Source organism: Chenopodium quinoa, unplaced genomic scaffold (assembly GCF_001683475.1).
Source record: "Chenopodium quinoa cultivar QQ74 unplaced genomic scaffold, ASM168347v1, whole genome shotgun sequence".
Taxonomy (NCBI): domain Eukaryota; kingdom Viridiplantae; phylum Streptophyta; class Magnoliopsida; order Caryophyllales; family Amaranthaceae; genus Chenopodium; species Chenopodium quinoa.
Window position 1 is genome coordinate 2,255,126 of NW_018744718.1, and position 23,073 is coordinate 2,278,198.

General features: G+C 35.0%; 2 protein-coding genes across 2 annotated transcripts; one reads left to right on the forward strand and one right to left on the reverse strand.

Annotated features, from left to right (window-relative positions):
- Positions 1 to 288: 288 nt before the first annotated feature.
- Positions 289 to 18,979, forward strand: LOC110703343 (regulator of telomere elongation helicase 1-like). Its single transcript, XM_021881138.1, has 23 exons — positions 289 to 658; positions 1,078 to 1,322; positions 1,839 to 1,987; positions 2,866 to 2,947; positions 3,111 to 3,258; positions 5,519 to 5,681; positions 5,868 to 6,044; positions 6,261 to 6,379; positions 6,475 to 6,520; positions 8,218 to 8,365; positions 8,460 to 8,614; positions 9,740 to 9,831; positions 9,919 to 10,026; positions 10,114 to 10,182; positions 11,058 to 11,144; positions 13,219 to 13,278; positions 13,356 to 13,471; positions 15,486 to 15,543; positions 15,641 to 15,743; positions 16,321 to 16,391; positions 16,502 to 17,080; positions 17,992 to 18,137; positions 18,710 to 18,979. Exons 1-23 carry the CDS (start codon positions 557 to 559, stop codon positions 18,789 to 18,791), a joined length of 3,105 nt encoding a protein of 1,034 aa, XP_021736830.1. The 5' UTR covers positions 289 to 556; the 3' UTR covers positions 18,792 to 18,979.
- Positions 18,980 to 19,370: 391 nt separating this feature from the next.
- Positions 19,371 to 21,028, reverse strand: LOC110703166 (transcription repressor OFP14-like). Its single transcript, XM_021880909.1, is given in 2 exon segments — positions 19,371 to 20,246; positions 20,248 to 21,028. Coding segments are annotated over 2 exon segments (891 nt in total). The 5' UTR covers positions 20,707 to 21,028; the 3' UTR covers positions 19,371 to 19,814.
- Positions 21,029 to 23,073: the final 2,045 nt, after the last annotated feature.

The following is a 23,073-nucleotide window of genomic DNA, read 5'->3' on the forward strand; positions in this document are numbered from 1 at the left end:
TGCTCCACATTTTTGGTGAGTGAAAATTTTCATTTTCGGTAAAAATTAAAACAAGGGCAATAATGTCAAAATTTTTAAAAAATGTGGGCTTTATGTAGAAAAACGCGGGCGATGTTTAACAAGTCCCATGAAGTAACCATACGAGTCCCGTGACTAAACACATACAGTATAAGAATTTATATTCTTAAATTACGAAGCACCCATGGAAAATTAATTCCCATTACAACCAAACGAGTCATGTGGTCACATATAAAAATTTGCGTTGATAAATTACGATGGTAAATTGATTCACATTACAAATTTTACAACCAAACGAGTCCTAAAAACTTTCTAAAAAGCTAAAGCAAAGGATTCGCTAAGAAGCCACGAGTCCCTACTCCCTTCGACTCTACGACCTTGGTTAGTCCTTAGTCGGGACAAATTGGCGGGAAATTCCATACACTCTCAATTTAAGCAACCCCATTTCCTCCTCCAATTTCTAGGGTTTATGTTCACTGTGATAGATGATTATTAGCATTCCATTCCCCAAATTATCAATTTTAATTATTCAATAGCAATGCCGATATACAACATCAGAGGAATCAATGTCGATTTCCCCTACAATGCTTACGATTCCCAGATCGATTACATGGATAAAGTCATTCAATCACTTCAACAAGTAAGCTTTAACCTTCTCATTTCATTTTTTGGGGATAATTATTGCCGTATATTATTTGAATTAATGCTTCAATCGTAGAAATGCTGTAGAATCATAGAAAATTTCGACATTGTTTTAGTTTTTGAATATTACCCTATTCCGGATTTAATTGTCACGTTACTAGTTTAAATTACGACTGTCAATTAGTAATTTGGGATGCAGTGAGTATACCGTGTGGCGTTTTCGTGACTTTTAGTAGTCGATTGAGTGTTTGAGAAACTGAGTAATCTTGTTTGTAGATTATGCTTTTGAATTTTTTGGGAATTAGTTAATTTGGCAAGCATCACGGTTCGAATTGCCCGGTTTAATGTAGTTGGATGTATTAGTTTTGTTGGTGGATGATCAAATGTGATTAATTGAAATTATGTTTGATATGACAGAAAAGCAATGCATTGTTGGAGAGTCCAACAGGAACTGGGAAAACATTGTGCCTTCTATGTGCTACATTGGCTTATAGGGCAAGTTTGGGTCCTTTTTCTTCTGGTCTATCTGTGAATAAAAACGAGTCGTCAGATAGCCAATCATCGCAGTCTGCTGGCTCATTGCTGCCAAAAATTGTATATACTTCTCGGACTCATAGTCAGTTACGACAGGTGATCCAGGAATTGAAGAAAACAAATTACAGGTGAATATGTTGAATGTTTGCCTGATTTCGCTTTAAAGAAATTGTGACAATTTGAATCAAAGTCCTTTCTTTATTGTGCAGTTGTGCTGGCGTAGATTTGTTTGGACTTATGTGTACTGAGCTTTCTTCTTTGATATTTTCTGTTCCTTATTGCCAGCCGAGAAGTATGTTTTTGTATGAATGTCTTACAAGCTACAACTATAAGATCTATTTTTTTTATTTTTCTCCTTCTTGTTAATTTTAAAATTATATGATTTTTTGGGGGGCTTGGTTACTGCCATTTCATTAACTTTATTAATTAATTATCTAGTACTTGCAGTGTAGGCTTATACATCACAATATGTGCCACTGATTTTGGGCTCAGTAGTTTTAATATTTTACTTTTCTTCAATAATATATTGTTGCACATTCATTTTCTCTGAATGTGTGGAACAGATGCTTAGTTGATTATGTTAAGCTGCATTATCATATTAGTATATGAGTATGCTTTGTTTGATACATGAGTTCATTGTGCAGACCGAAAATGACTATTTTAGGATCTCGTGAACAACTTTGTATTCATGATAAAGTCAAATTTCTGAAAGGGAGAGCGCAAACCAATGCTTGCTCTTTTGCTCGAAAACGACGGAGCAAACATTATTGTAAACATCACAAGCTTACAACCGGTATTATCCTTTTCTCCCTTTATATGACATATTTTCATAAAGATAAAGATGGTTGTTTTGAATGTGCATGAGAGAATTGTGAAAATGAATTACTCCTATCAACAAATTTATGCTCCATTGCCCTTGCCTCTCATAATTAAGAATTCTCTGTCTTTCTACCAAAAAACACTCCTACAGTCTCCATTTTTAACAGTTTATGTTTGGAAATCTAATTCTATAATTTATATGTAGGACATGTGGCATTTGATTCATGCCATCCTAATATAGTATACTATACACTTGACTACTAATTTTGGCCTAAAGTACTATTCTACAAATCTAATATTAGAGCAATGAGATTGACCCTAAAAAAAAAACTTTAGTTGGCTCATTGACAATGTCACCAAAGTTCTCTTTTGAAAATTTTCCATTCCATGTTCACGTTGTTTATATTCATTGGAGTTATTTGAAGTTGAGGAATATCAGAAAGTGTATGAAAGTTATTTTGTTGTGCTGCATTTACCAAATTACAAGGCTTAGATCTCCATTGTTAAGGTTATGCTTACATATTGTTCTCCCTTCTCATGACTTCTAATTCACATTTTTTTTGTTAATACCCTCATGCTATGTCTCCTTGTGATTTATTGATGCAATGTCTCCTTGTATTTATGTCTTAATGATTAAAGTTTCCCTGTGATTTTGGTAGGTTTATAGCATGTATTACACTAGTGAACCCCATTTGAATCTATTATTGGAAATTGAGTGATAATTGTCTCTTTGACGTTCCTGAGTTATTTTAAAGAAGTTTCTCTCTAGTTGGGCATAGATTTATACATGATTGTCTCTCCTTGACATCTTATAGTGTCCGCACTTGTGTGTTTAACTTCTTTCTTTGGCAGATTTCGTCAAAAGCAATCCTCACATTGGAGATGAACCTATTGACATCGAGGATCTACTTAACGTTGGGAAAAGCTGTGGACCGTAGGTGTTAATACTAGTATACTTATTTTTCTTCCTTGAGCTCCTACCCCTCCACCCCCTCTCTCATATGAACTTAATGGTGACAAGCAATTGATGAGCTTTGCTTGTATGCTATTTTATTATTGTTGTTTAGCGAGATTGGTGACCAGTTACTTTTGTGTAGGTGCCCATACTATGTGTCACGTGAGCTGATTAAATCTGTTGACATATTGTTTGCTCCGTACAACTATCTCATTGAACGTGCATATAAAAAATCCCTTGGAATAGAGTGGAACAGCAGCATATTGATATTTGATGAAGCTCATAATTTGGTGAGTAGGATATCTTGTATTTTGTTTCTGATGGAGTTTTCTGTCAAGTCTCCATAATTATACTACTGGCCCTTTGTCATTTTAACACTATTTAGTACTTTTGTATGTAATTATATTGTTCATTACAGTTTTATTGTGTGTGCTTAATCATAATTTTAATAATCGTCTCTGTATGTATACCTTGCTTTTGACTGGGGCTCCAGGTAATTCCAGGCAGGTTATAACCCCGAACCTAATCTACATATTTTCTTGATTTTCTTCCATACTCTCCTCTCCTTGTTCCCTCACACACATGACCATGAAAGTCTATCCAATCACCCAAGGGTGGGCAAATAAATTGTCCTTTCGGTCTACCAACCAGCTACTCTGATGCTTATTCACATGCTTTGATAATAGTTTTAATTGGGCTTTAATTGTTTTTTCATAGATTACAAAAGAGATTCATTAATATTCATGTCAACAATGGATATATGCTCACTACTATGTTCATGATTGATTATTCTGTCTTATTCCACTAACAATGCTTCAGCCTTGTGGCCTGTGCAAAGCACCCCCTCCCCTCGTTTTCCCATAGAACATGCACCAACATCTGGTTTTCTTTTTAATTATGTTGAGGAATTTATTCCACCTCCCTCCTTGACTTGTGTTTTTTCTTCATTTTTTATTTTTTCATTGTAAAAATTAGGCAACAAGCTGTTAGGTGGAAATATGTTACAATATTTCTTTGCCAGTTAACCCTAACCCAACCAGACCCACCTTCTTTGCTAGTGAACCCTAGCCCCAACACCAAGCACCAGACCCACCCTCTCCCATCCCACTTGAATTGTCCTAAGTCACCGCCGCCACCACCACCACCACCACAAGTAGTCAATCATACCCCCTTTTCCGAGAATCCACAAGCATACCTCTTCCCCAAATGTCTTTGACTCCCATCGTCATGATCACCATTACTGTCGCAGTGATCAACCACCACATTTACAGTCATCGTCCTTAAAGACACAATGAAGAGAGAAAGAGAAAAAGAGCGGAACCACCTTCGCCACCAAGTTTTGTCCTACAACGGGTGTGTTCGGCACTAGCTTTTGAGTATCTTTTAAGTAGCTTTTAGTAGTTTGACCAAACTTAAATAAAAAGTGTTTGGCAATGTAGTCGTGGGGGTAGTGCTTAGTTGTGGAGGTAGCTTTTATCAAAAGCTATAAATATTAGTTTTCAAAAAGTAATGGTAGTTGATTTTATTTTCTTTTCTGTTCTCTCTCTCCTTTTATTTCTATTTTTTTTTATTATATTAGTTTAGGAAAAAGTATATTTAATTTTAGGGCCTCTTCACATTTACTAGAACCGAGCTGAATTGAACTGAACTGATTGGAGCTGAACTGAACTAAATTGAATAGAGCTGAAATGAATAGTTTATGAGAGAAGGAAATTAGGAGCTGAACTCAACTGATTGGAGCTAAACTGAAGTGAATTGAACTGAACTGAACTAATTGGAGCTCAACTAAACTGAAATTAAGCTGAAGTGAACAGACCCTTACATTTTGACGGGCTAATCAACAACTACTTTATAGAACATTCATACTTTAATCATCTATCTTCTCAGCTAGTAATTTGTACAACTATATTTTGGTCAACATGGCCTACAATTAGAGAAAGATCTATCCCTTCAAGTTTCTCCAAAATAATCTTTGAACTATACATTTTCTTGTTTCTAATTGATGTTTTTTGGGAAATTTCTGAAATTTTGGTTTTCATATTTAAAGAATTCTTCTCATTCTTGTGAAATAGAATTTGGTGTATGTGAACTTTGGTTTAGTAGGTGCTGCTTAAACAAATCATTGGGCTATAAATGTAAAAGAGTAGAGGTGGTTTCCTGGCTTACCATAGAATTCAGGTGAGCTTTGGCAGTGGTCTCATATCTGTTAAGGAGAGAGAGGTTGACTGGTTGATGATGTGGTATTAGCCTATTAGGGTATTTTTGTCATTTTCACTTGCTCTCACCTTTTTTTGGTTTGTGTTCCTTTCTACATGGTTGCAAGTTATAAATAAAAAACCCATATACCTTACATTTTTATGCAGTTGCTCAGCCGTCTGCAGTTCAATCTATATCATTTTTTGACTCATAAAAGAGTGGAAAAATATATCTTCTATGCTATTTCTATTGCTTAGGTTGAAATGGAAATTTCTTGCTTTCTTAGCCTGGCACTGCATCAAATAATTTTGAGTAGCAGATGAGTTTGAAGTCTCTCTGTTGTGTAAAATGCAGGAAAGCATATGTTCTGATGCAGCGTCTTTTGACTTGCCTTCTTCATTGTTGTCTGCCTGCATTTCTGAAGCAAAAAGCTGCATTGACATATCTATCCAAAGAAGAGATATAGAAAAGTCCAGTGACAAGAGCTCTAATCCTGACAACTTTGCTATCCTTAGAGGTATTAGATCTATGACTGGTACTCTGGTAGTGCTTGATGTATGGGGACTTTTGATTTTTTTAATTTTTATTAAAACCTGATTATCATAGTTTTTCACTAGAATAAGTTTGTTTTATTTTATATGGGATCTCTACTGGCCTTTGCCCTGAAATTGAATTTGATACTTTTGCTCTGTTGTTCAAACAGCCCTTTTATTGAAGCTTGAGAAGAGAATAGCTGAAGTGCCAATTGAGTCCAAGGAACTTGGTTTTACTAGACCAGGCCCTTATATTTATGAATTACTTGCTGATTTAAATGTCACCAGTAAGACTGTAAGCATGCTCACTGGAAATATTGAAGAAGCTGTTCTGCTTCTTGAAGAAGGTAAACAAGGAGCCTTTGTTAGTTTACGAGCTTGCATGATCTGAATTACTGACAATCGTATATATGTCCCTTCACCCTTGTCACCTTGTGTGGATATGCTTGTGTGTATGGATGCTTGTACTTCTGAGAATCCATGTATAAGCGTATGTGAAAATTATTACCATCGACACAACCAACTACCATATGTTGCTCTCAAAATCCATGTCTTTGCTGTAGATGCCAATGGAACTGAAAGTAAAGAGTCACATGGAACCTCCTGCAAGTTAGAGACTTTGGGTGATATTCTGAATATGATCTTTAGAGATGGAGATACTTCTCATGCAAAGTATTACCGTGTAAGTTCTGCTATCCTCGATCTCTTGCTCCATTGTTTAATTGCTTTCCTTGCAAAAAAGGTGATGTCTGACAAGTCCACTTTGCGTAATTGCAGTTACATGTTCAAGAGCGTACGGCAAGCGATTTTGATGCTAATAAAGGTAAATCTTCACGAGTTGCTTAAATCTGGAGTTTTAAATGTTTTAATAGAAGAAATGAAGTTTGTTGACGTGTTCGTTTGTTTAAGGGAATGTCATTTGATCCATTTATCACAATTATAACTTATAATTTTTAATTTGCATTATTAGTCTATTAAATGTCATTCTCTAAACAACTTTAACTATGTACTCCATACATAATTTCAAGTCTGCATTTTCAGTCAAGGTCTAGCATGAACAAGCCTGATGACTTTTCTGCAATCACTAGCCCCTGCACTACTTAGTAGCTTCGAGTACTGTTTTGTTGATTTACCCTGGTGAACCTTGAGTTAGAGATATTTATGCTTATTTGAAAGAGGGGGGATAGACTGATAGGTGGTGAAAATATGAAAAAATTCATGTCTTCTCTACATTATCATATAAGTGTTGTCACTTGTCAGGGTCAGGACATCTTCTCTCGTAGTTCAGCATCATTAACACTGTTTATAAAAACTTCGACTCTAGTTGATGTGATAGCTGTTTTTGTTTCATAGCTCAAATGAGTTAAATTTGGTATTTAATTTTCTTTACTTATTATTTATTATCATCAAGCTGGAGAAACCAAATGTGCATGCAAACTCTTATTCTTAGTGAATAATACTAGGAGACTTGGGAGTTTGTATTTCTATGCTTAAGTGGTTGTACGCTTTCCATCCCCAAAATATTCTTCACATTATATTAATAATGTTGAACATATAGCTCAGCAACTACGAATATACTCCCTCCGTTTCACGAAGTTTTTCCCATTTATTGTAGATACATACACTTGCATACCAATGTTGAGGTGGTGTAGTGGCGTTGCTGCCCACGTCGTACCCTTGAGGTCTAGGGATCAAACCTTGTGGAACTTATTTGAGGGATTTCCCTTATCCGAGTTATCTACCCCCTCAAGCGAGTCCCCCATTCTTCTTATCCTAAAAATATCCTCCATTCTTATAAAAAAAAAGTTATTGTCATAAAAAAAACATAGTCTCCTTCTCTCATACCAAGGAAGATATATAAAGTAATTTTTTGAGGAGAGAGATACACTGTATTAAGAAATGTGGTAATAAAAGAGGGCCAAAGTGGGGTAAATATATAGTTTTCTTTTGGCAAAAATGAAATAAAGAAAAAGTGGGAAGAACTTCATGGTGCGGAGGAAGTATTGTTCAAAGATATAGCTGAATTAATATAAACATATAGCTCAAAGGTAACGTATAATTCATAGTTTATGGAGATATAGGTCATAGTGTTTTTAAAGAAGACAAAATTTCAGCAGCTGAAGTGAATTTGTATTTAAAAAATGATGAGCATATTTGTTATATTTGAACATATATGTTCATAATTATTGAACTCTATTAGCATGAGGGACAAGAATGCACACAACGTGGTCCTAGGTCCATGCTATTATTGGTCTTTAATTAGCTTTTTTCTCTTGACATCATGTCCCTTCCATTGAGTATTTTCTAATTTTTTTTGTTCCAAAATCTCCAATTACTGAAATACTATGCCTTCTAAATTTCAATTGAGAGAATTCCAAATATATCTTGGCATGTTTTGAAGATTGTTTTTGTGATTGTTGGGGTTCATTGTATTTCTTGCTAGTTTACATGTTCTAATTCTCCTATTTTCTGAGGAGTGTTCTTTGTTTGAAAAAAGTGCTCACTTATTTTACGGTTCAGGTAATGTGTCTGGTGCTAGGACACTCAGTTGGTGGTGCTTCAATCCAGGAATTAGCATGGAAGACTTCTCCAGAAGAGGTGTTGGATCAATCATTTTAACATCAGGAACGTTGTCTCCCATGGATTCATTTGCATATGAGTTGAAGCTGTAAGTTGGGACTGCCGGTTTTCTATGTTACACTACTACTATGTTCTTAATAGCTCTCTTACCACAACAAAATGTAAATTTCTCTTCAAATCAGGGAATTCCCCATACGATTGGAGAATCCTCATGTTATATCGTCAAGTCAGATCTGGGCCGGAGTTGTACCAGTGGGCCCATCTAATTATTCTTTCAACTCTTCTTACCGGACTCGTGATGTCTTAGAATACAAACAGGAATTGGGGAATGCCATAGGTATGCTGGACTGAATATTCTTCTTTTGCCCTTTTAAAATTTGATTGACGATACATTTTAAGGCGTATTGTGATTATAACCTCTGTTATGAGTTATGACTATGTATGGGAAAGATATAGTATGTGAATGATAACTGATAAGAGATATCATGTCTCTCTATTGTTTGAGGGATTAAGATTAAAGAGAAAGAAGAAAAAATTATTGTGGATCTCATGTAGATGAAGTCTGGCTTGTATTTGTCATAATCTGTGGCTTGAGAAATGTATAATATGCACTTTCTCTTTTGATATTGCTTGTCCTCATCTTCTTTAAGGAAAATATAATCTGGTCTCGGCGCAGGACTGTGACTCAATTTCCATATACATTATGTTCTCTATGTGGTCAAACATTGTTTTTTGGCTGTTAAGAGAGTGTAGAATTTTTAAAATGGAAGATCATCAGGCCCGCATGACGGGCTGTCTTGGGCTGACTCTTTCTACGTTAGCTTGGATGTTCGCAAACAATATATTCCATGGGTTACTACTGTAAAGATACATTGATTCAGAGTTGATTGACTTATAGTTCAACTTATTCTTTGTTTACTTATTTATCGGAAGTAGCTTATCATTTTGATTGTACACAATCCCAGGCCTATAATATTTTATATGCCTTGTAGAAGACCAAGGCTTAAATTAGTTAAATAACAGACCTATTCACCTGTGGCATCAGTCGTATATCTTAGAGGATGAATCTAATTTTTTTCAGAGAATTCAGAAGCTATGTTCAGTCTTTAATGGATGTATGATAGTAGCGAGAGAACATTAAGACCGTAGAAAAGAATGGAAGTGAAAATTTGTTTGGATAATCCTGCAGGATACTACATTATGGCCTTTTCCAATCAACCTTTCCCTCTTGAGCTGTAGTAGTAGCTCAGCTGGTTGGAGCTCTGCTCGAGTTCTTGGACATCCTAAGATCAGGGCTTGTGCTGTGTGTGTGTATGTCGTGGATTTTTTTTTTTTTTTTTTTTTTTTTGGGGTGGGGGGGGGGAGATATTGTATCATTTCAGTTCTATGCAGTGCGAAAGTTTTTTACAATTCCCTTTATCTGTCGTTTCTCACATTTGTGTCTTACTGATTCATATTGCAGTCAATTTTGCTCGGATAGTGCCCGATGGCCTACTTGTATTTTTCCCGTCATACTATATCATGGAAAATTGTATCAGTTGCTGGAAGGATCATGTAAGAAATTGGATAAGTTGTTTTTCCAGAGTTTGTGTTTGATTGGATTTCATTGAAATGATTTCACATTAAGCTTCATTTTGCTAGTCTCGTGGAAATTTGGCTAGTCAAAGTACTATATGGGAAAGAATTTGCAAATTTAAACAACCTGTGATTGAACCTAGACAGTCTTCATTATTTTCTACATCGATTGAGGTAACTTAGCTGTTCAGTTTCGTCAATTGGCTTCCTTTCTTATGCCATTTTCAACTTGTGAACCTGATGCAATGGTATTAATTGCAGGATTTCACATCCAAGTTAAATAATCCATCTACATCTGGAGCTGTGTTTTTTGCTGTTTGTCGTGGCAAGGTACAAAATAAGAAATAGTGATGATGTAGCTCTCAATGTTATGATGTTCTCTGGCACATTGAATTAAATGATCTAGGATGCTTGATTATGTGATATATGCTTCAATGCAAATAAATTGACCTGGAAATTTGAGAAGACGAGCCTAAAAATGTTGAGTAGATTAAAGGTGTTTCCCGTACCGGGGAAGTATTGGGTATAGGTATGGCCTAAATACGTCCCTGGTACTTCTCACTGAAAATGGGTACAGCTAACTTTTGTGAGTATGGAGGGCGTGATTATTTGGGATATCTTGGGGATGGAGCAAACCGTCAATCTGCTGCCCCCCTTCTAATTTTGAAATTTCAGCCAATCAAAAAGATATAGGAGCCAAAAACTTTTCTACGACTGGAAGATCTAAGGAAGCTGGTGGCCTGGTGGTATCGGCAAACCCATAAAATCGGGAAACCATACTAGTTTGAGAAAATCATACTCGTATTTTATGTACTAGTACTACAATGCGTCAGACAACATAAGAAAGATTAGTTAATTTTGGACCTGAGCCTTTTCATTCGCTGGCCCAACTTCAATTTCTTCGGTCTCTTTTTCTTCTTTATGCTTGAAGATGTAGTTAAATTTTGTACACATGACATATGTCAGAAGCACATTGCAGGTCTGGACTATACTTGCGAGCTGGGCCATTTAGGTTATCTGGTTCAGTATCCAGTAACGAAACTTATATCCTTGAGCCTTTGGGAGAAGTGTGCTTAAAGAAATTTCCAACTTTGATTATTAGCTTTAAACTTTATTTTGGCATATTGCTGTTATATTTTCATGTTTCATTTGAAAATGAACGACAGCTTCTTCAACTATCTTTCTTGTGTTACCGTGATTTACAGGTCAGTGAAGGATTGGATTTTGCAGATCAATATGGGAGAGCTGTGATTGTTACTGGATTGCCATTTGCCTTAAGAACAGATCCTAAGGTTCAAGTCTATTTATATAACTTCCAAATGATGTTTAGTATTTTAGTATCAATTGCATACTGTTGATGAAGTCATAGATTACTCAACTTTCTATCGATGTTTGGTAAAGAATAATTGGATGCAGTTTCGGAACTGAGAACATGGTGGTTCATATCATCTCAAACATGACCTTTTTCTCTTTGATTGTTAACGTCGTGAATATACTTAAAGTATGTTTTATTAATCACAGCAGGCAGTCCTCCTGTCTTTACTTCCCCAAACCATTTTGTGATAGTCAACAAATACTCATTCACCATTGAACTAAAACAAGGCTGTCACTTTACGTAATAGCTGTTCTGTAACAGAATTTAGGATTTCCATTCACGGCATGCTGTACTTTGTGTATTACTAATTTGTGTTTAATATTATGCATCATAGACTGTTTTTCGATATCATATTGCAATGGTTTTAAAGGAAAAATATGAATATCTTCTTGGACACTGTAGTTGGTGCTGAATCAATAACATACAATAAGGGCCTGTTCTCTTCCGTTGAAATCCAGTTCAGTTCAGTTTAGCTCTTAATTTACGTCTAATGATATTGCTAATGATATAAAGCCAAATTTTATTCTTTTAAGCTCTTATTACAACGACGACGACGACAACAACAACAATGATAACAACAACAACAATAATAATAATAATAATAATAATAATATTAACAATAATAATAATAATAATAATAATCAATAAGTAATAAATAATAATAATAATAATCATCAATAAGTAATAATAATAATAATAATAATAACAATAATAATTGAAATAATAATACTAATAATAATAATCAATAAATAATAATAATAATCATCAATAAATAATAATAATAATAATAATAACAATAACAATAATACTAATAATAATAATAATAATAATTAATAATAATAATATGTACATTTGTATATACACATATGTATAGTAATAAATAATCAATAAATAATCAAAGATCACTAATCCGTAGTTAAAAATCACTAATTAATAAGTTCAGTTCAGTTCTATTCAGCTCAGTTCAGTTCAGCTGAGTTCAGTCAATCGGAACAGGCCCTAAATGTCTTTTTTATTGACACATAATTTTCTCCACTTATAGAAGGTCAAATTGATACAATAAGCATTGTGATGCAAAGAGCTTTGCTTGATGGATAGTAGGAACAATAGAAATGTATTTATTACCTCTGTTTTATATTGTGTGCTACAAATGAGTTTGTACGGACTCCTTGGCAAAATTAGTTCATGAGTGTTGAATGAAGAGAGGAAGATAGAGATGCATGTGATGAGGTGAGATAGAAAGAAATGACAACATAAAACGGATTTTTTTTTTTTTTTTTGTCACACATAATGTGTAGAAATCGTTTCTAGTAAATATTGCACATAATATGAAGCGGAGGTAGTAATTTGAGAAAATACCCCCCTGAAAACGCTTTCATAGTAGGCATGGGAGAATTTGTAACGCAAAATGAGTTTGAAATAACTTAGTACTGAGAGTCTGAGATGTAGTTTATGTGGAATTTGTGGGGTGGCTTGCACAACCTTTTTACTGCGATCAAAGAGAAGCTTGCTCTATTAACAGCCTTCATCTTATATAAAAGGACCAAAAATCCAACATACTTCTCGTCGCTAATTCTTCAGTTTCTTAATTAAGAATTTGTATGGAAATTTGATTTTGCTTTTTAGTAATGTTGGGCATGTTACTCTATATATATCTCGAATTTGATTAGCATGTGATGCTTAGTATATTGGTTCAAAAGATTGATTTCCCACTAATCTTCTTTGCTGTTTTGGGTCTGATCCTCTTGAACATAATTGTTGATTTCTTTTAATTCCATCTGTGATACATAATTGAATAGTTTGGCCTTGAATATTCGTATTCCAGAATGGTCAATCCAAACATATTAGAGGGTAACAAAATTGTGTGGTATTCAATTGTTTGTTCTTCCCTTGAAATTTAAGCTACTCCTATTTATTTATATGGTTGGTTACTTACATCGTTTGTTCTTGTTATTGGGTCTGAAGTTCTTCCCACAATATGTTAACTGTAGGTCCGACTTAAACGTGAATTTTTGGATGAACATGCACGGGATCAAAATACAGGTCATAAGGTATGTGGATGGAGCATATAAGGTTGCTTCTGAAAAGGATTTTTTTGCTCTTGCTAATTGAAGATCTTCAATGACAGCCTCTAACAGGAGAAGCATGGTATGATCAACAAGCTTCTCGGGCTGTAAATCAGGCTGTTGGACGTGTAATCCGTCATCGGCATGATTATGGAGCAATAATATTCTGCGATGAAAGGTTTACTTAGTTCCTATTAGTGTTTTTGATGAATTCTTTCCACTTTTGCTAATCACAGTAAATAGTGAATCTGCTATGTTACTTGAAGGTCTGTGACTTAGTGAAAGTTCATTTTTTTTTGCAAGATAGGTTGCTACTCCATTTCTTTGTTATCAATTTCCTAAGCATTAACATTTATTATCCTAGTTTCTTTTGTCTATCTGTCGTATCAATTTGCTTGATAAAACCTGTTATTATTATTAATTTTTTTTTTCTTTCAGTGTGGCAATTGGGTGTAATATATTTTATTTATACCACTGAAAAATGAAGCTCATCACAGTACTTACCCATTCTTATCTATAATTGAGTACAGTCAGGAAGACATAGTACTTTCAGTATAAAACAAAAAGTCTGTCAATAGTGATCGTTGAATGACAGCAGAAACCTGAGCTACTTATATATTACGTAGTATTTCCTGTTTCCCACGTAATGCCATTCATACACAAGCGGAGGGATGAAAATTAAATTCTTTTGGTGTCCTCAGGATATTGTCTTCTACTTAATACCTCAAATTTAAGAGAATACCTGCTATTCCATAAAGCAGCACTGGATCCAGCTAGACAACACCTTCTGACAACTTAAACTCACTGATCTGAATAGATGAAAGTATGAAACTTCAATCTCAAACGTCCTTTGCTCCTCTCCTTTTGCATGCACCACTTGATTCCTTGCTCAAGGTGCCAAGTTTAACTGTCCTGTGATCCTAGGCAACTATTTTTTTTCTTTTCCTAGCCACTGGAACTTCTTTTCTTATATTCTGGAACTCCTGAGTCCTGACTATGATAAAGTTTGTAGGAGAAAGAACTTTAGGAAAAAATGGAATCTTTCTTTGAGATAAGACCTTTGGAGGAGTTTGCCGTTCCATAGTGCTACAGAAGGGACACTAGGATTCTAGCAACTCTTAATGGTAAAGGAGCCTTTTATTTCAGTCATGCAGCTGAATGTACTAAGCATAACCTTTTTCAAAACCTGTCTTGTAGAGCGACTTTAATCCAAAGCTGCTTCCTCTCCCCAATTATCTTGAATATAGAGATTGTGATGTCTTGGTGTTCATGCTTTCTGTGTTCCTTCATTAACCCATCCGAAATAAATATTGATCTATACCTTACTCAACCAGCCAATAAGTAATTGAAGCAAAGTAAAATCTTCTTGCTTGACTACAAATTTCCAGATAGTGACCTTATTTCATAGCATATCATGATCTGTGAGCGTCTAAACCCTCTCTTTATAATTGCTTCATCTTCAACCGTAATTATCTGATTCCCTAATCCCCTCGCGAACTGCAACTGATGAAAGGAGTATAAATACATGGAAGTGGTATATTTTGGCCTAATGTAGTTATAATCGGTAGCAGTGTATTTGTACACAATCTTGTACTGGAGAATTAGCTACCAATTGATTCCGGACCGTTGAATCCATTTTTCATTGCTTTCCTACTTCCTATCCATGGGAATTTGCTGTCTTATCTGGCTGGCCATGTATTTAGCATTTTAGGTTGGTGAATACGGACACTAGGATTTTTATCCCAAAAGTTTCTGTGATCTGTGCAGTGACTGACTAACTGGTCCTGAATTTCTGCACATCTAAGGTTAACCAAGAGGAAGAGTAAAAGAAGATGGAAAAGATAAAATGCAATAAGGTGAATTCAGGATTATGAATTGTGGACTTGCTAATTGTGAATGACAATCTTGTCTGATTTAGTCATAAGCTTTTCATGCTTATGAGAGCAAAGGAGCACATAATAAGATTTTGGCTTCTCTTTTGAGCAATTCTACTTTGTGCTTGATTGAACTATGTCTTAGACTATTGTGTAAATTGAGTAGCACTAAAACATGTAAATTTATGCAAGAAAGTGTAACTTGGAAGTCATGTGTTTGTACACAATATACTCTTATTACGCAAAATTGAATTTGATTAGTCATCTAGTGATCAAAGTTTTGGCTTGGTTGATGGTTAATTTTTTAGTTTCAAACAGGTTTGCATCATCACATCGTCAGGCCCAAGTTTCACGTTGGATACAGCCTCATATCCAGGTGCATTTGTGAAGTTCTTTTTCAATCTGACGTACAATTGTGAAGATTTTCATTTTCTAATTCTGGTCTTTCTAAAATTTGGGATTTCATGTTGCAGTGTTATTCCAAATTTGGGGATGTTGTATACTCCTTAACCCGGTTTTTTCGTGCTGGAGCTCATCTTTCTGTAAAGGCTGAGCCTGTAGAAGCTGTTTACAACGGTTAAGTATTTTTGTTGGTGATATTTTTTCATGTAAATTCTTTTTGTGGAGTATTAATTTATTGTCCTATTCACGGGGCCATGAACGTTGTTTGTACTGTTGTGTCCTACAACTGCAGTTTTTCTCAAGTCTCTTAATTTGCAATCAGTTACTCTGTCACTTGTGCCCTTAGTAACTTTTCTGCCATCACATGGCTGCAAGAAGGCAAGAATGAATCTATTTTTTTTAAAAAGTTATTTTTATCATGCCTTTTATGCCACTGTGAAAGATCACCAATAAAAGATCATACTAAATAATAAGTGTTCATTTTCTTTCTGCGACTTCATTCACATACAACAACAAAACCTTAGTCCCAAAATGATTTGGGGGAAGCGACTTAATTTACATCTCAGTGATGTTTCTGTGATTTTTGAATGAATAATTTATTCATTTTTTTACAAAAATATATTATCGTGTTAAGTTGTCGACTTTGCACATTGCTGTACAGTAGACCATGTACTATTGTACTCTATATCACTTGTTACAGCAGGACTATAGGAATAATGGTTGAAACTTGACAGTTGAAATCTTTCTGCAGGAAAGGCATGCAGCGAAAAGGCCTCTCTTTCTCGTGACAATTGTTGTTCAGAAATGAAATTCAAAACTGTGGTAAGGTTGCATATTGCATGATCTGGAACATTCTGCTGGGATATGGATATGCTGTTAATGAATCCTTTTCCCACTAACTATTCCACTACATTTATGGAATTTTTTGGTAGGCTGTGGATGAAGACTGCTGTATGGTGTCATCATCTGCCAGAAACAATGCTGAGAGAGGCAAAAGTGAAAGGCAGCTATATGAATTTCTTCCTGCTAATCAATCGTCCCTTGCGCGTCAAAAGCAAATGCAACCGAGTATCTTACTTGGGAGTGGAAGCAAGCTGCGTCCTTCTGGGACAAGTTATAGGCATTTGACCTCTGAAATAGTTGACTTGACAAGTAATGTTTCATCTAATCGAAATCTAGATGTTGAATCGATTGTTAGTTGCTCTTCTAAGAGAAAGGGAGTTCATGAATTGAAGCCTGACAATACAGAGTACAAAAAGGCTCCTTGGGAGATGACCTCTGGCATCAAAGAAGTGAAATTGAAAGACACTGTGCTAAGAAATGGCTATATGGAAGAAGTAAAATGTCCAATTAGTTTGACTAAGAAATTGAAAAGCAGCATTGCTAGTCCTTCAATAGAGGTTGGTGGTAATATGACTGCTCAAGCAACATCTTCCAGCCAGGCAAATCAGGGTACCCTTTCTTCATCTTGCCAGAATGATGAAGCTAAGGGACATAATTTTTTAGCTCAGGTAATTGTCTCTGCATTTATTAAGAATACTTCCAGATAATGTCCTATTCATGTATGATGCAAAACTGTTCGGCATTCTGAGCTATTGAAGCAGAGATATGCCTTTCTGCCTGTCTATGAGATAATCAGTTGTACTTGTGATACATAGTTGCTGGATACGTAGCCCTTTATTATTCACCTTAATAGACAATTATAGGGAAACTTTATTCAGATAAGATCTACCAAGCTCAATTCACGTCTGAAAATGTCAGATAAGCTATAAGGGGGTTTCAGTATATATGTGTAAGATGTTGGAGATAAGAATTATCTATCATTAAGATATTGGACTCGTTATCAGATGAATTTAGCTGTATAAAACTATGAGACTTATATTCCAGGCTTCCATCATAAGTGCTAACTTTTAAGCAGTAAAAGTAAGTAAACTAGTTTTGTTCCTTCACCCACCACCCAAACCTTTTAGCTCATTTAAATGAAAATTAATCCAGGACTGGAGTTGGAGGTGGTGATTTCCTTTATCTAATATCAGATTATGACTTCTCCAATTTTATTACGTAGGATAAAATAGAACCCGTGTTAGAGTCTGCATGCTGTAGCCTGAGTGGCTTAGCAGCATTAATGAATTAGTGGTATGATAAGTTTCAAGTGATGAACTCTTATGTTGCAACTCTTTGACATGCAATAGTTTTTTTTGGCTTGCATTTTTAAAAGTTCAGCGATGTAAAGGAGGATTTCCTGTTTGCTTTGAATCGTTTATCATGCTTTATTGCAGGCCAATGCTAACCATTGGTAATATCTAGGAATTCTCATGTTTTCTCTACACAACAAATGGGCTCAGAGCTGTTAATAATTATTTGGTTTATGATCTAAAATGGAATAAATGCTCAATGCAAATGCTTTCTCTTGACCTTGCAGGTCCAACAGAAACTAAATGAGTCGGAGTACAAAGATTTTGTCGGTTATTTGAAGGCACTGAAGTCAAAAACTATGAAAATCGGTTCTGTTTTGCAATCTATTGCAAAACTGTTTTCTGGGCAAGAAAGGCTTTCTCTTCTAAAAAGGTAAGCCCGTCCTTATGTTGGCAGTGTTGGAATCACCTTCCAAGTACCGTAACACTCAAGATATCTACTGCCCATGTTCCGCACACACACACGCGCGCGTGCACGCGCACACACACACACAGCTACTGTGCACGCATACATGTATAAATGTATAATTATTTCGCACCATTAGGATCAATACAGCAGAGGGAAATCGTTATTCACTCTCTCATTATATTATATTGAAGATTACTTGCTACATGGTCAAACTGTATGCAATAGTCAGCAATACTAACGCTCTTGAATGTTTATCCTCTCCTTTTTGCACTATCTCTGTACCCTAAGCATAAATTTCATATTCAATTGGAATTCAAACCACATAATGACCAACAGCAATTTTAGGATATTTGAGAAATGCTATTGTTTTGCAACAATTATTTTGATCACTGAATCCCCACCCCTTTTTTTGTTATTATTGATTTACATACCTATGTTTCTATCCTATATTCCTTACTCTGTATTTCAGTATTATAGCAATTTAACAACAAATGTTATGTTCATGCCTGAATGATTTTTCTGCTGATTTGTGACAGATTCAAGCAATATATCCCAGAGAAGTATCATACTTTGTATGAGGAATATTGTAACTCAGTTGATGGAACAGATAAACCGTAAATTGTAAGAATATCTGCTTGTTGATAATATATTATTTATAAACTGTTACCATTTGATTTATGTCTACTGGAATGAAGGATTTGGCCAACGTTGAAGAAACTTATTCCTTCCCTATGTAAATGTGCTATACATAGCTAAAAAACATACATATCATTAAGAATTGCATAGTCCTCTATTTGAAAGACTATCTGTTGTCGCCCTTCACCTGTTGGGTTCTTTACCTGATCTTTCTTTTTGGTATAATTATGGGCCATGCCAAATTTACGGGGTGAAGATCTGTCTATACCTGGGTAAATGTTGTGTAGGGCGAGGCTCAAGGCCACCGGAGCTGAAAGGCATTTCGGGCTGTAATTATGCTCCGGGACAGAAATTTTAGCCAAAGTCCTGCTAGATAAACTGGGTTCGAATAATTCACCTAATTTTTTCCTTTATTAGACTGACCGAATAATCTCCCTAATGGCTGGCCACATATAAAAGTTGGTGAGAATAGTATGCTCTCAAATAATATACTTGTATGTAATTCAAAGTACATAGATAACATCGTAATTTATACTATTGATAAATTATCTTATGCTCTTGCGCTTTTATAACGTTGTATTTAAAAATCAATTACTTATTACATCATAACAGGAGCCCTAAAATGAAACCTTTACAATTGCATTCAAACGTACTTAAAAATCATTACTTATCACATTATAACGACTTAACGAGAGTTCTAAAATGAAAGCTTATAAGATCAAGAAATCCCGTAAACACTACGTTGAATGTACAACAAATAAAACTCACAAACATAACAAAGATCAATGCCCTAAATCAAAGATTTTTAGGAATTCGTTACATTTCACTTCACATTTATGATTTTTACCCATGAAACATGACGGTCAATGAGAAATCAAGTACAGTAATATGCATAACATAAGGAGGAAATAAAGTACTACAAACTAATGTGACTAGCAAATAAACATTTTTACTTTTTTAGAGATTACCTAATTATTATATTTTTGTTTGTTAATTTTGTTTCTCTTAATTGCGTGACCCTTCCGGCCCTCTAATGCTCGAATTTTGACGCAAAACCACAATCAAATCCACAAATGCACTAAGAATGTACCTATATTGTTTTTTCTCATTCAACCTTAAGTAACAAAATAATAATTCTTCCATGAAATCCCAATCTACCCTTTCTTGGTTGTTAACCTTGGCGTCTAACACTTGTTGCATGGACTTCCTAAAATCCTCATATGGACTTGGTGACACCGTTAGAAGCGCGATACAATCTTCTATTCCTCCCGGGATGGCAGACGTGCCATCCTTAATGTAGTTTTGGGGGTGGGTTTGGGTGTCCCTTTTGGGTGTTAAGGGGGATTCCTCGTCCTCTGATGAGGACGAGGGCCCACCTTGACCACTAATCCTCGCCTCCTCAACTAATGAACTTGAGGAGGAAGAGGTAAAAAAAAAAACGTTGGGACCCACAGAGATCGCGAGGGGGAGTGAAAAATCTTGGAGATTCATAGAGTCTCCCTAATCCCTCATGATTACCAATAGTATCTTCTATTTGGTTAAGTTGATACTCTTGGAGAGTGTTTTTCCCATTTTTCCCTTCATTTGTTGACTCATAACCATCATCAATATGGTTATCATGACCTTGACCATACAATGACTTGAAATTTTCAATAAGAAAATTATCAATGTCCTCCAAGGTGGCCGCCGTGGCCACCTCCTCATCGTGTTGTTGTTGATCATGGTGGTTTTTGCGCCGGTCCTTGCCGGTGAACGAGAGGCTCTTAGGGTGCTTGCACCCCGCCACAATCTTTCTAGTGGTGGAGGAAAGGGAACTATGAGAAAATTGGAGGTGTGGAGTTTGTTTTTTGATCTTTGAGAGGTAATCTTGAAGGGATTTTTGGAGTTTCTTAGACATTTTTTTTTTTTGCTCTCTAATTTACAAAGCTTGATATGATTTTATATGGGGAAGTAGAATTTGATGGCAAATATATACAAAGAATTGGATTGCTATTATATTGATTTCTTAAAGAGCTTTCCAAGGTAAAATAAGATATTATTTTTTCAAAAGAAAAAATAAATGGTAACATAAGATATTTGTATAAATGCTTTCATGAAATTAAACGTTTTTAATGGCTAAATCTACCTGAATATGGAATCAGGAAAGAGTTGTTACCATATATTAATATATATGCTCTAAGATATGATCCTTTAAGATTTTTTGTTAGAGTATAAATGCAATATTAAGAAAGTTACTCCATTGGCTATTTAATGATTTTGTACTAATTATGTGAAATATAATAAAGTTGGTATGTTATGTTTGCATCACGTCATTATTTGTAGGAGCTAAAACTAGTAGCATTGAATTAATTTTAATTTTGGCTCACATAATTGGAATTAAGTTTTTAATTGGAGTAATTGATATTTTTATGTCTATTTTTGTATTTGCCATTAAAACCTTATCGTAATATAATGGCAAATACAAAAATAAAATTACTCCGTGATAAATTATATTTTGATAAATTTTGACGAATAGGGTTTCTTTTTATACATTGATTAACAAACTAAAATTGTACCTTAGAATAAAATAATACGAGTAATAGTTTGAATTAGTGCTGTCAAATTTCAAACCGAAACCGTTTAACTACCCGAAACCGACCAACCCAAATAAGAACCGAACCGATTAAAAACCGATTTTGTAAAATCGAAAACCGACCCGAACTGTATTTAAGTAAACCCGAAACCGAACCGATCCGAATAATGTCAAACCGTATAAGAACCGGACCAGTTAACAAACCGAACCAGTTCTAAACCGAACCGAAAGCAAACCGAACCGAAAAAGAACTGAACCGTTTCTAACCCGAAACCGTTTTCAATCCGAAACCGTTTGAATCGAGGTAAAAACCGTTTACACCAAACCGTTAACAAACTGCAACCCGTTTGCACCGAACCGTTTATAAACCAAACCACTTACAAACCGAATCGTCTATAAATCAAACTGTAATTTTGACGTCACAATAACTCATCAAATCATGATTATGACACATCAATTAGTTGATTGAATAAGAAGCAGCTAATAATGTGATAGTAAAACAATAATAATTCATTAATACACTAAACTTTTATAATCTACGTTAATTCGTAATAAACTAGTAAGATCAATATGACTAAACTTCAAATAACATGATATGTATTTTTGAAATCGATGAGAATTTGTATATAATATAATGCCTAATGCCTAAATATGAAGTGATGAAGTTTCGGCTTGATATAAAACTTGTTAACCAGCAAAAGGTTAGCAAGTACTATGAAACTTCAAACCAAAATCGTTTAACTGCCCGAATCCAAACGACCCGATTAAAAACCGACTTTTTGAAATAAAAAACTGTTCCGAACCATAATTTAGTAAACGTGAAATGGAACTGATCCGAATAACGTTAAATCGTATAAAAGGCAAACCCGTTAACAAACCGAACCAAAATAAAACTGAACCGAAAAAGAACCGAACCGTTTCTAACTCGAAACCGTTTCCAACCCAAAACTGTTTGAACCGGTATAAAAACCATTTACACCGAACCGTTAACAAACTGCAACCCGGCTGTACCGAACCGTTTACAACCCGAACCGAATTAAAACCGATCAAGAATAAACCGAAACCGAATCGAACCGATAAGTATTTAAACCGAACTGAAACCGACCCGCGAGACACTTAAACCGATTTCAAACCGACTCGATTTAATACCGAACCGATTCCAAACTGAACCGAACCCGAACTGTCAAACCGTTTTGACAGTGCTAGTTTGAATATGTTAGTTATAACTTAAGTTACTCCATAATATATATGCATTAAATGACTTACAATATGTAGTATTGTTACCTCAATTTGTGGTTCAACGAATCAATTTGGATAGACCATTTATAGCTTTGGATTCACCACCAAGTATGGAAAGAAAGTTTACGAAATTAAAAAGTGATCCATCATTAAAGAAGCCTTATTTATATGTCTCCGTAGTCTACGTGCGGTTCTTTTCGATTGGAGCTTGCCGCTACCAAATCATCTTTTGTCATTCAATTCAAATCAATTTTTGGAAATTCATGGATTGAAAAGAGTAATTAATTAACAATAGGGAGATTTATCAAAGATGAAAGGAAAATCTTTAATTTATTACTTCATACTCCGTATCAATGTTTTCTTATATTTGATGGTTACTTCCAAGTTTTTTTTTTTCTTCGTGGTATGTACATATACTACATAAATACTCGTACATAATACAAGTACGTAATA

What these genes read in the sequence shown, in the direction of transcription:
- LOC110703343 (XM_021881138.1), top strand. Translation starts at nt 557, where the DNA reads ATGCCGATATACAACATCAGAGGAATCAATGTCGATTTCCCCTACAAT. An exon ending in TTTGCATATGAGTTGAAGCT is followed by an intron (nt 8,366 to 8,459) that starts GTAAGTTGGGAC and finishes TCTTCAAATCAG; the next exon opens with GGAATTCCCCATACGATTGG. An exon ending in TATTTTCTACATCGATTGAG is followed by an intron (nt 10,027 to 10,113) that starts GTAACTTAGCTG and finishes TATTAATTGCAG; the next exon opens with GATTTCACATCCAAGTTAAA.